At 40.9% G+C, this 13650-nt stretch overlaps 1 protein-coding gene across 1 annotated transcript; it reads left to right on the forward strand.

Annotated features, from left to right (window-relative positions):
* The first annotated feature begins 6437 nt into the window (after nucleotides 1-6437).
* LOC106572863 (amphoterin-induced protein 1-like) lies at nucleotides 6438-13296 on the forward strand. The gene is made up of 5 exons (XM_014147405.2): nucleotides 6438-6880; nucleotides 7147-7728; nucleotides 8135-8317; nucleotides 9799-10287; nucleotides 12105-13296. Exons 2-5 carry the CDS (start codon nucleotides 7264-7266, stop codon nucleotides 12492-12494), a joined length of 1527 nt encoding a protein of 508 aa, XP_014002880.1. The 5' UTR covers nucleotides 6438-6880; nucleotides 7147-7263; the 3' UTR covers nucleotides 12495-13296.
* Nucleotides 13297-13650: the final 354 nt, after the last annotated feature.

Here is a 13650-nt window from a genome sequence, read left to right on the forward strand (position 1 = left end):
CAGGACCAGTCATCACAGGATAAATACTAACTGAGATCAACAGGACCAGTCATCACAGGGTAAATACTAACTGAGATCAACAGGACCAGTCATCACAGGGTAAATACTAACTGAGATCAACAGGACCAGTCATCACAGGGTAAATACTAACTGAGATCAACAGGACCAGTCAACAGGACCAGTCATCACAGGATAAATACTAACTGAGATCAACAGGACCAGTCATCACAGGATAAATACTAACTGAGATCAACAGGGCCAGTCATCACAGGGTAAATACTAACTGAGATCAACAGGACCAGTCATCACAGGATAAATACTAACTGAGATCAACAGGGCCAGTCATCACAGGGTAAATACTAACTGAGATCAACAGGACCAGTCAACAGGACCAGTCATCACAGGATAAATACTAACTGAGATCAACAGGACCAGTCATCACAGGGTAAATACTAACTGAGATCAACAGGACCAGTCATCACAGGATAAATACTAACTGAGATCAACAGGACCAGTCATCACAGGATAAATACTAACTGAGATCAACAGGACCAGTCATCACAGGATAAATACTAACTGAGATCAACAGGGCCAGTCATCACAGGATAAATACTAACTGAGATCAACAGGACCAGTCATCACAGGGTAAATACTAACTGAGATCAACAGGACCAGTCATCACAGGGTAAATACTAACTGAGATCAACAGGACCAGTCAACACAGGATAAATACTAACTGAGATCAACAGGACCATTCATCACAGGGTAAATACTAACTGAGATCAACAGGACCAGTCATCACAGGATAAATACTAACTGAGATCAACAGGACCAGTCATCACAGGATAAATACTAACTGAGATCAACAGGACCAGTCATCACAGGATAAATACTAACTGAGATCAACAGGACCAGTCATCACAGGATAAATACTAACTGAGATCAACAGGACCAGTCATCACAGGATAAATACTAACTGAGATCAACAGGACCAGTCATCACAGGGTAAATACTAACTGAGATCAACAGGACCAGTCATCACAGGATAAATACTAACTGAGATCAACAGGACCAGTCATCACAGGATAAATACTAACTGAGATCAACAGGACCAGTCATCACAGGATAAATACTAACTGAGATCAACAGGACCAGTCATCACAGGATAAATACTAACTGAGATCAACAGGACCAGTCATCACAGGGTAAATACTAACTGAGATCAACAGGACCAGTCATCACAGGGTAAATACTAACTGAGATCAACAGGACCAGTCATCACAGGATAAATACTAACTGAGATCAACAGGACCAGTCATCACAGGATAAATACTAACTGAGATCAACAGGACCAGTCATCACAGGATAAATACTAACTGAGATCAACAGGACCAGTCATCACAGGGTAAATACTAACTGAGATCAACAGGGCCAGTCATCACAGGGTAAATACTAACTGAGATCAACAGGACCAGTCATCACAGGGTAAATACTAACTGAGATCAACCGGACCAGTCATCACAGGATAAATACTAACTGAGATCAACAGGACCAGTCATCACAGGGTAAATACTAACTGAGATCAACAGGGCCAGTCATCACAGGGTAAATACTAACTGAGATCAACAGGACCAGTCATCACAGGATAAATACTAACTGAGATCAACAGGACCAGTCATCACAGGATAAATACTAACTGAGATCAACAGGACCAGTCATCACAGGGTAAATACTAACTGAGATCAACAGGACCAGTCATCACAGGATAAATACTAACTGAGATCAACAGGACCAGTCATCACAGGATAAATACTAACTGAGATCAACAGGACCAGTCATCACAGGGTAAATACTAACTGAGATCAACAGGGCCAGTCATCACAGGATAAATACTAACTGAGATCAACAGGACCAGTCATCACAGGATAAATACTAACTGAGATCAACAGGACCAGTCATCACAGGGTAAATACTAACTGAGATCAACAGGACCATTCATCACAGGATAAATACTAACTGAGATCAACAGGACCAGTCATCACAGGGTAAATACTAACTGAGATCAACAGGACCAGTCATCACAGGATAAATACTAACTGAGATCAACAGGACCAGTCATCACAGGGTAAATACTAACTGAGATCAACAGGACCAGTCATCACAGGATAAATACTAACTGAGATCAACAGGACCAGTCATCACAGGATAAATACTAACTGAGATCAACAGGACCAGTCATCACAGGATAAATACTAACTGAGATCAACAGGACCAGTCATCACAGGGTAAATACTAACTGAGATCAACAGGGCCAGTCATCACAGGATAAATACTAACTGAGATCAACAGGACCAGTCATCACAGGGTAAATACTAACTGAGATCAACAGGACCAGTCATCACAGGATAAATACTAACTGAGATCAACAGGGCCAGTCATCACAGGGTAAATACTAACTGAGATCAACAGGACCAGTCATCACAGGGTAAATACTAACTGAGATCAACAGGACCAGTCATCACAGGATAAATACTAACTGAGATCAACAGGACCAGTCATCACAGGATAAATACTAACTGAGATCAACAGGACCAGTCATCACAGGGTAAATACTAACTGAGATCAACAGGACCAGTCATCACAGGATAAATACTAACTGAGATCAACAGGACCAGTCATCACAGGATAAATACTAACTGAGATCAACAGGACCAGTCATCACAGGATAAATACTAACTGAGATCAACAGGACCAGTCATCACAGGATAAATACTAACTGAGATCAACAGGACCAGTCATACAGGATAAATACTAACTGAGATCAACAGGGCCAGTCATCACAGGATAAATACTAACTGAGATCAACAGGACCAGTCATCACAGGATAAATACTAACTGAGATCAACAGGACCAGTCATCACAGGGTAAATACTAACTGAGATCAACAGGACCAGTCATCACAGGGTAAATACTAACTGAGATCAACAGGACCAGTCATCACAGGATAAATACTAACTGAGATCAACAGGACCAGTCATCACAGGGTAAATACTAACTGAGATCAACAGGACCAGTCATCACAGGATAAATACTAACTGAGATCAACAGGACCAGTCATCACAGGGTAAATACTAACTGAGATCAACAGGACCAGTCATCACAGGATAAATACTAACTGAGATCAACAGGACCAGTCATCACAGGATAAATACTAACTGAGATCAACAGGACCAGTCATCACAGGATAAATACTAACTGAGATCAACAGGACCAGTCATCACAGGATAAATACTAACTGAGATCAACAGGACCAGTAATCACAGGGTAAATACTAACTGAGATCAACAGGACCAGTCATCACAGGATAAATACTAACTGAGATCAACAGGACCAATCATCACAGGATAAATACTAACTGAGATTAACAGGATATAAATTAGGTATACAATACAAGAAATGTTTATGTAATAATTACGACTGTGTTGTATGTGTTATGAAGTCCCGATGTAGGTACATCCTAAATAAGGTGTAGAATCTGAGTTTATGCATTGTTGGTAGGAATCAGCTTTGAGAGTGAGTCTGCGATAACGTCTCAGTCCTGCTGTGTGGTCACAAGTTTAAAAAAAGAAACAGAGAGATTGTATGACTGCAACAGCAGGTATCACCAGTCACCCTGAGAATGATTGACGGACGGGGTGATTTGCATTTCGTCGTTATTTGTCTCTCTCACCACAGCCAATCAGAAGATGCAGATGCTCATTCTGTACCCATGAGTCTTGCTACTGTAGCTGTACATATGGCCACAGTTGATTCATATTATGGAAAGTGAATCGATCACAATTGATCACCCATCCTTTAGAACACGACAGGACATCAGAGCCGACAACAGAAAACAACAACAGAAAATAGAAAACAACAACAGAAAACAGAAAACAACAACAGAAAACAACAACAGAAAATAGAAAACAACAACAGAAAATAGAAAACAACAACAGAAAACAGAAAACAACAACAGAAAGCAACAACAGAAAATAGAAAACAACAACAGAAAATAGAAAACAACAACAGAAAACAGAAAACAACAACAGAAAACAACAACAGAAAATAGAAAACAACAACAGAAAATAGAAAACAACAACAGAAAGCAACAACAGAAAACAGAAAACAACAACAGAAAGCAACAACAGAAAACAGAAAACAACAACAGAAAGCAACAACAGAAAACAGAAAACAACAACAGAAAGCAACAACAGAAAACAGAAAACAACAACAGAAAACAACAACAGAAAACAGAAAGCAACAACAGAAAATAGAAAACAACAACAGAAAACAACAACAGAAAATAGAAAACAACAACAGAAAGCAACAACAGAAAACAACAATGCAAAAAGAAAAAACATCAGGGACAACAAAGATCATACCAGCAAGTCCAACTGAATATGTTTGAGTGCATGTATGGCACTATTTACGTGTGTGTGTGTGTGTGTGTGTGTGTGTGTGTGTGTGTGTGTGTGTGTGTGTGTGTGTGTGTGTGTGTGTGTGTGTGTGTGTGTGTGTGTGTGTGTGTGTATATGTGTCCGTGTATGTGCACGTGTGCGCGTTTGAATGCAAGTGTGTGTATATGCATGTGTACACGCATACAAACACCTGCGCAAGATTTATATTGAAATTCATTGTGGAGAGCTCATTTATATATTTTGTATACTCCCCGTCAGCCCATTTTATAGGTAAACTACAGGGTAATGTAAAAGTAACATTTTTGAAAGATCCAATTCGTAATATTGTAAAGATTTTAGCCCAGAGAGTCCAATTTCTTTTTAAAATATAACCTTTATTTAACTAGGCAAGTCAGTTAAGAACAAATTCTTATTTTCAATGACGGCCTACACCGGACCCGGACGATGCTGGACCAATTGTGTGGCGCCCTATGGGATTCCAAATCACAGCCGAGACATTGCAGGGACCTAGCTTGCAGACTTAATATAAAACTTGAGTCATCGACATACATGGACACCTTTGTTTTTAAGCCTTGGATTTCTAATACTCTAATGTTATTATCGGATTTAAATAGCTAGCATTTCAAATAGATGTGGTGACAGCGGACACCCTTGTTTAACTCCTCTTTACAATTCAAAACTCTTTAAGAAGTAGCCACTATGTACTGTTGTTTTATATGGACTGGTTCTTTATATTTGCCATCACTGTCTTGTTTTAATAATAGAGAAATCAGACCTTCCTGCTGAGTACCTGACAGACTACCATTTCTATAGGAGTAGTTAAAACAAGCCAACAATGGGGCTTTTAGTATATAAAAAAGTATTGATATACATCTACTAGTATGCCATCAAGCCCTGTGGGTTTTCCAGACTGAAAGGATTTAATAGCCTCCAAAAGTTATTCCTTTGTAATTTGGCCTTCGCACTGATCTATTTGTACGTTTGTTAGTTTTCAAAAAAAAATATTATTTGGAAAGAAATCCTTACAGTTATCGGCATTCAGAGGGTAAGATGGAAAAAAAACTTCTGCTTAAAATATTTAGCTTCCTCTTTTAAAAAATCAGAGATGACTCCATCTTTAGTGGTCAAAAGACTATTTAGTTGTAGTCACGAACCGGTTACCTATAACTACAAACATAGTTATGTTTTTGGGTTATTACAAATGTATTAACTTATTTCCAGATACCTTCAAAGAGAAAATGGTACCCGCTTGCTCTAATTGCATAGTACCTCACCTGTTCTCCTTTTTGTTTTGTCAAGTTTTCTGCATTAACTCTGTGAATTAGGCTACAGGGGTACATTTTTGGCTAGCTTGCTGGCTAATATAACTTAATATAGATAGCTAACATTCTTTGATAACTGGTTAGAGGTCGCTATTTATTTCCAAAAATAAATAGTGGTTTAGTTTATTGATGCTTTAAATTAGGTGTTGATAGCAACTGGCTGACTCATGCGTAATGTGAGCAGGCTGGTAGGGTTAATGTTAGCACGCTAGTAGATCTAACGTCAGCAGGCTAGTTGGTTAGCAACCTTGCAAGTTGATTTGTAACAATAAATTCATAAAGTATTTGCTTGTGAGCTGGCTAAAAAAATCAAATTTAAACCAGTATTTATGAGTGCAAACGATTTGGTTTAATTTGAAGTTATACATTTGAAGTTATTCCTGTTGGAGTTTACATTATAGGGAATAGGCTGGCTTGCTGAGTCCTCAATAATAATAACTAGAAAAATAGAAAAGAGAGGAGTAACTTTGCATTGGGACTTTTGACGCGTATACTAATGCAAATCCATATGTTACATGTGGTTACCTTTAAGCCCTGATCCCAAAGACTCGACTACCCCCGCATGGATAAAAAGAGAACTGCTCATTTTCAGCCACTAATGAGGTTCATTTGAATTTCCTGAAGCATCATGAAAAATATCTGCGACAAAAGAGTGATCACGTTACGATCCGACATCTGTACCTTTAAAAAAAATACATCATACCTGGACCCATAGCCTATTTATCCCAGTCATTCATCAATTCAGGTTGGGTGAGTGACGCCGGTCCAAGGGCATGTGTTCTTTGATCTTTGCGTAATCTTATCCTTGCGTAATTTTATCCTTGCATAATTTTATCATTGCATAATTTTATCCTTGCGTAATCTTCTATGGAGATTTGGATAGGGTGCAGAGGAGTGTTTTGTTTGAAGCTGGACTATAGGCGAGGAAGAATTTCTCCTCTCTGTCTCTCTGCATCCCGTTTGTTGTCCTTACATTGGAGAGACTATTACTGTACGGACTAAAACGAAGTGCAAATTATAAACAGACGTGTCTGATTTGGTAGCGGATGGATTTCATTTCAGAGAATGATTGAGGATGGCTAAATCTGATCTGACGTTAAGGTAGGATACATTCTGTATTATTATCATGCTGTTTTGGAGCAAATGGAATGCTGTAGAAACTAATCAAATGAAAAATATATATATTTGTTAAAATCTGAACGCATGCAAATATAATTGTTTCTCATAGTGATTGTGTGTGTGTGACTGAATGTATTTTAGGGGATATACTTCCACTCTATCAGGCATGTAACCATGACGATATCCTCTCCTGTCCAACAGCCATGTCTCTGTTTCCAACAACAATAGTCTGTTTGCTTTTCTTTCAGACCTCAATTAAGCGATGCCTGGGATTCCACCAGCTGCTGCTCCATGCTGTGTAGAAAAAGACCCATAATACAGGAAGTTCTGCTCCTTTAATAACAACACACCGACCGTCTCCTAGTATGTTGCCTCCACGTAGGGCAGGCGCCCTGCCGGAGCCCTCTCCCTCTCCTTCTCTCAGCCTGAGGAGGATCCATGTTCGATGGGCCTTGTACCTCTTCCTCTACCTGGCCCTCCTCTGGTTCCCGTCTGGGGCGGTAGCTTCAACCCTCAACTGCCACAAGACCTGCATCTGTGCCAGTAATATCGTGAGCTGTTCCAAGATGAACCTGACAACGGTGCCGACTGGCCTGCCTCTCTACACGGCCGTCCTGGACCTCAGCTACAACGACGTCTCCCGGCTGAGGGCTGAGTGGACCACGGTGAAACTCATCAAACTCCACAACCTCCTACTCAGTCACAACGGCCTTCACTTCCTCTCCTCTGAAGCCTTCGTCTACATCAAACATCTGCGCTACCTGGACCTGTCCTCCAACAACCTGCGACAGCTGGACGAGTTCATCTTCGAGCCGCTGGGGCAGCTGGAGGTGAGAGACAGAGAGAGAGAGAGAGAGAGAGAGAGAGAGAGAGAGAGAGATTAGAGAGAGACAGAGGGAGAGAGCAAGAAATGAGGGATTAGAGAGAGACTGAGAAAGAGGTAGACAGAGAGAGGGGGAGATTGAGAGAGACAGAGAGATTTTTTAAACTATTTGCACATAATTATAACACTGTATGTAGACATAATATGACATTTAAAATGTTTCTATTCCTTTGAAACTTGTGAGTGTAATGTTTACTGTTCATTTTTGATTGTTTATTTCACTTTAGTTAATTATCTATTTCACTTGCTTTTACTGTTTCATTATTATAACGCCACACACATTAACTGGTATTTGCAAGCAACTACACAATTCAGGTTTAAAACACACATGATTCATTTCTCCATATTCCCAGGTGCTGTTGCTGTACAACAACCGTATATCTCAGATTGACCGCTCAGCCTTCCAGGGTCTCCACAGCCTGCAGAAACTCTACCTGTCCCAGAACAAGATCTCACGCTTCCCCCTGGAACTGGTCAAAGACAAGACCCGCCTGGAGAAACTCAGCCTGATGGACATCTCCTCCAACAGGATCAAGGTATAAGACTGTCTGTCTGTCTGTCTGTCTGTCTGTCTGTCTGTCTGTCTGTCTGTCTGTCTGTCTGTCTGTCTGTCTGTCTGTCTGTCTGTCTGTCTGTCTGTCTGTCTGTCTGTCTGTCTGTCTGTCTGTGCGTGCGTGCGTCTATAATGTTTTTTATACCTTTATTGTGTTTACTTGACCTAACCATGATGTTGACCTTGCAGACTGCAGTGTGTGTTACTACAGCACTATTATGACCTTAGGATTTTATTCCTGTTATGACTTTAGGATTTTATTCCTGTTATGACTTTAGGATTTTATTCCTGTTATGACTTTAGGATTTTATTCCTGTTATGACTTTAGGATGTTATTCCTGTTATGACTTTAGGATTTTATTCCTGTTATGACTTTAGGATTTTATTCCTGTTATGACTTTAGGATTTTATTCCTGTTATGACTTTAGGATGTTATTCCTGTTATGACTTTAGGATGTTATTCCTGTTATGACTTTAGGATTTTATTCCTGTTATGACTTTAGGATGTTATTCCTGTTATGACTTTAGGATTTTATTCCTGTTATGACTTTAGGATGTTATTCCTGTTATGACTTTAGGATTTTATTCCTGTTATGACTTTAGGATGTTATTCCTGTTATGACTTTAGGATTTTATTCCTGTTATGACTTTAGGATGTTATTCCTGTTATGACTTTAGGATTTTATTCCTGTTATGACTTTAGGATGTTATTCCTGTTATGACTTTAGGATGTTATTCCTGTTATGACTTTAGGATTTTATTCCTGTTATGACTTTAGGATTTTATTCCTGTTATGACTTTAGGATTTTATTCCTGTTATGACTTTAGGATGTTATTCCTGTTATGACTTTAGGATGTTATTCCTGTTATGACTTTAGGATGTTATTCCTGTTATGACTTTAGGATGTTATTCCTGTTATGACTTTAGGATTTTATTCCTGTTATGACTTTAGGATGTTATTCCTGTTATGACTTTAGGATGTTATTCCTGTTATGACTTTAGGATTTTATTCCTGTTATGACTTTAGGATGTTATTCCTGTTATGACTTTAGGATGTTATTCCTGTTATGACTTTAGGATTTTATTCCTGTTATGACTTTAGGATGTTATTCCTGTTATGACTTTAGGATGTTATTCCTGTTATGACTTTAGGATGTTATTCCTGTTATGACTTTAGGATGTTATTCCTGTTATGACTTTAGGATGTTATTCCTGTTATGACTTTAGGATGTTATTCCTGTTATGACTTTAGGATTTTATTCCTGTTATGACTTTAGGATTTTATTCCTGTTATGACTTTAGGATTTTATTTATGTACCTGTGAGGTGTGAAACACCTTGAGATTTACCTGAATTCTAAAGTGTGCTGTGCAAATAAAATATATTATTATTATTAGGTCCCCCATGCATTACAAATGTCTATGTTATTATTATTATTGTTTGTCATAATGTCTGTATTATCAGGTCCCCCCCATCGAGGAGCTGCAGGTGCTGCCTGCCTGGATAAAGAATGGCCTCTACTTCCACAACAACCCTCTGATCTGTGACTGTAGCCTTTATAGTCTCCTGGCCCACTGGCACATCCTCCGGCTCAACTCAGCCCTGGACTTTAAAGATGAGTACAGCTGCTATCTCCCCGGGCCCCAGAAAAGCAGGGTGGGGGTCTTCGACCTCAACAGAGACTATATGAACTGTAGTACGTTCTACGAGGCGGACGAGGAAGCTTGGCTGGAACAGACGCTGATATTGCGCTGTGATACTAAACACAGGGATCTGTCTAAGACCTGGGTGATGCCTGGTGATGTAGTGGTGACGGAAGGGCTTAATCAGACAGCCAAGGTACTTCCTGACGGTAGTCTCCAGATCGGCCCGGTGAAGCCGGACGACTCGGGGACGTATACGTGCTACGCTGTGAGCGAAGCCCTCAACGAGACGATCTACGTGCTGCTCAAGGTGTTTACGGTTCTGTAATGTGTTCGCTGTGTGTTGTGATGTTGTACGTACAGTAATCCTGTGACATCTTTATTTCCCCTTGGGGATCGATAAAGGTACAGTGGTAAGAAACAGTAATGTGTACCCTTTGGAATTACCTGGATTTCCTCATAAATTGGTCATCAAATTTGATCTGATCTTCATCTAAGTCACAACAATAGACAAACATAGTGTGCTTAAACTAATAACACACAAATTATTGTGTTTTTCTTGTCTATGTTGAATACATCATTTAAACATTCACAGTGTAGGTTGTAAAATGTATGTGAACCCCAAGCCTAATGACTTCTCCAAAAGATAATTGGAGTCAGGAGTCAGCTAACCTGGAGTCCAATCAATGAGACGAGATTGGAGATGTTGGTTAGAGATGCCTTGCCCTATAAAAAAACACTCACAAAATGTAAGTTTGCTATTCATAAGAAGCATTGCCTGATGTGAACCATGCCTCGAACAAAAGAGATCTCAGAAGACCTAAGATCAAGAATTGTTGACTTGCATAAAGCTGGAAGGGTTACAAAAGTATCTCTAAAAGTCTTGATGTTCATCAGTCCACGGTAAGACAAATTGTCTATAAATGGAGAAAGTTCAGCACTGTTGCTACTCTCCCTAAGAGTGGCCGTCCTGCAAAGATGACTGCAAGAGCACAGCACAGAATGTTCAATGAGGTTAAGAAGAAACCTAGAGTGTCAGCTAAAGACTTGTAGAAATCTCTGGAAGATGCTAACATCTCTGTTGACGAGTCTACAATACGTAAAACACTAAACAATAATAGTGTTCATGGGAGGACACCATGGAAGAAGCCACTGCTGTCCCAAAAAAACATTGCTGCACATCTGAAGTTTGCAAAAGAGCACCTGGATGTCCCACAGCGCTACTGGCAAAATATTCTGTGGACAGATGAAACTACAGTTGAGTTGTTTGGAAGGAACACAACACTATGTGGAGAGAAAAAAAGGCATAGCACACCAACATCAAAACCTCATCCCAACTGTAAAGTATGGTGGAGGGAGCATCATAGTTTGGGGCTGCTTTGCTGCCTCAGGGCCTGGACAGCTTGCTATCCTCGACGGAAAAATGAATTCCCAAGTTTATCAAGACACTTTGCAGGAGAATGTAAGGCTATCTGTCCACCAGTTGAAGCTCAACAGAAGTTGGGTGATGCAACAGGACAACGACCCAAAACATAGAAGTAAATCAACAACAGAATGGCTTCAACAGAAGAAAATACGCCTTCTCGAGTGGCCCAGTCAGAGTCCTGACCTCAACCTGATTGAGATGCTGTGGCATGACCTCAAGAGAGCAGTTCACACCAGACATCCCAAGAATAGTGCTGAACTGAAACAGTTTTGTAAAGAGGAATGGTCCAAAATTCCTCCTGACCGTTGTGCAGGTCTGATCCACAACTACAGAAAGCATTTGGTTGAGGTTATTGCTGCCAAAGGAGGGTCAACCAGTTATTAAATCCAAGGGTTCACATACTTTTTCCACCCTGCACTGTGAATGTTTACCTGGTGTGTTCAATAAAGACATGAAAACGTATTATTGTTTGTGTGTTATTAGTTTAAGCAGACTGTGTTTGTCCATTGTTGTGACCTAGATGAAGATCAGATCAGATTTTATGACCAATTTATGCAGAAATCCAGGTAATTCCAAAGGGTTCACATACTTTTTCTTGCCAGTGTAAATTCAATTAAATTCAAATCTATTCTATACAATTCAATTTAGAGCGTCTGCAATATCTAAATTAAATTAAACTTAATTCCTATCAATTCCCAAAGGTACATAACTTCACGGAGAAGGGACATGGCGAGAACCTGAACACGGCCTACACCACCCTGGTGGGCTGCGTGACCAGTGTGGTCCTAGTGTTCATCTACCTGTACCTGACCCCCTGCCGATGCTTCTGCTGCCCCAAGAACAACCACCAGGATTCCTTCCACTCCTCCATGCTCAGCCATGAAGACCTGGCCAACAACACTGACCCAAGGCACGTGGCCTTCATCGACCCCAAGGAGCTTGGGCAGAACGGGAAGGTGAACCCCAGCGATATGGAGGGGGACCAGGGAGAGATGGATGAGGAGGGAGGGTTATTGGGGAATGGAAGGAGGAAGAAGTCTGTAGCTGAGTCTATTAGTTTGGTCTTCTCTGACACCCCCATAGTAGTCTGAGATGGTATGGACCGGAGAGCTCGGTGTACGCTGTGATGTGATTGGATGGATCAGTGATGTATGTGGTGTGATTGGATGAAACTGTGAATACTTCCTGGAGGAGGGAACTTGGACAGAAAGCCAATCACAGCTCCCCAAACTGACCAATGAGAAGCTTCAGGGGAGTGTTAAACACATGGCCTTTGTATCAACAAGGACAATTGACAATAGTCAGGACTGTTCCAGCATTTTATTTGTAGCACTTAAATATACAGTACATACTGTGAAATCCTGACAGAGTAGTGTAAGAGGAGACTATTCCTTCCTGTGATACAGTAATGGTGGAAGAGGATATCATGTTTGGACAGTATCAGTACTCAGGAAGACATTGACTGGTGGAGATACAGAGAATATGAGACGTGCACCATTTTAAACATTTAAAGAAAGGATATAAAATAGAAATGAACACGTTTGGGGAAATAAAACAGTTCATACATATGACATAATCAAGTCATGAACATGAGCCTTGTAGACTGACTCATATTTCTATTTACTGATAAGAGTAGACTAGCGTGAGCGTCTTCTGTAGACATTAGTACGTACACACGATAGCTATTCCCATAGAAATGGAATGACTTTATATTACTTCCTGACATGGGTACATTCAATATGGCCGTCAGTCCACCCATCATAGAACATTGACTTGGATGGGAATGTCTGTTCTAGTAATTCTATTTCTATGTATATACCCCTCCACCCCGACAGACAGGCCGACAGACAGGGAGACAGACAGGGAGACAGACAGGCCGACAGACAGGGAGACAGACAGGCCGACAGACAGGCCGACAGACAGGGAGACAGACAGGCCGACAGACAGGCCGACAGACAGGGAGACAGACAGGCCGACAGACAGGGAGACAGACAGGGAGACAGACAGGCCGACAGACAGGCCGACAGACAGGGAGACAGACAGGGAGACAGACAGGGAGACAGACAGGCCGACAGACAGGGAGACAGACAGGCCGACAGACAGGCCGACAGACAGGGAGACAGACAGGGAGACAGACAGGGAGACAGACAGGGAGACAGACAGGGAGACAGACAGGCCGACAGACAGGCCGACAGACAGGGAGACAGACAGGGAGACAGACAGGCCGACAGACAGGCCGACAGACAG

Source organism: Salmo salar, chromosome ssa15 (assembly GCF_905237065.1).
Source record: "Salmo salar chromosome ssa15, Ssal_v3.1, whole genome shotgun sequence".
Lineage (NCBI taxonomy): Eukaryota > Metazoa > Chordata > Actinopteri > Salmoniformes > Salmonidae > Salmo > Salmo salar.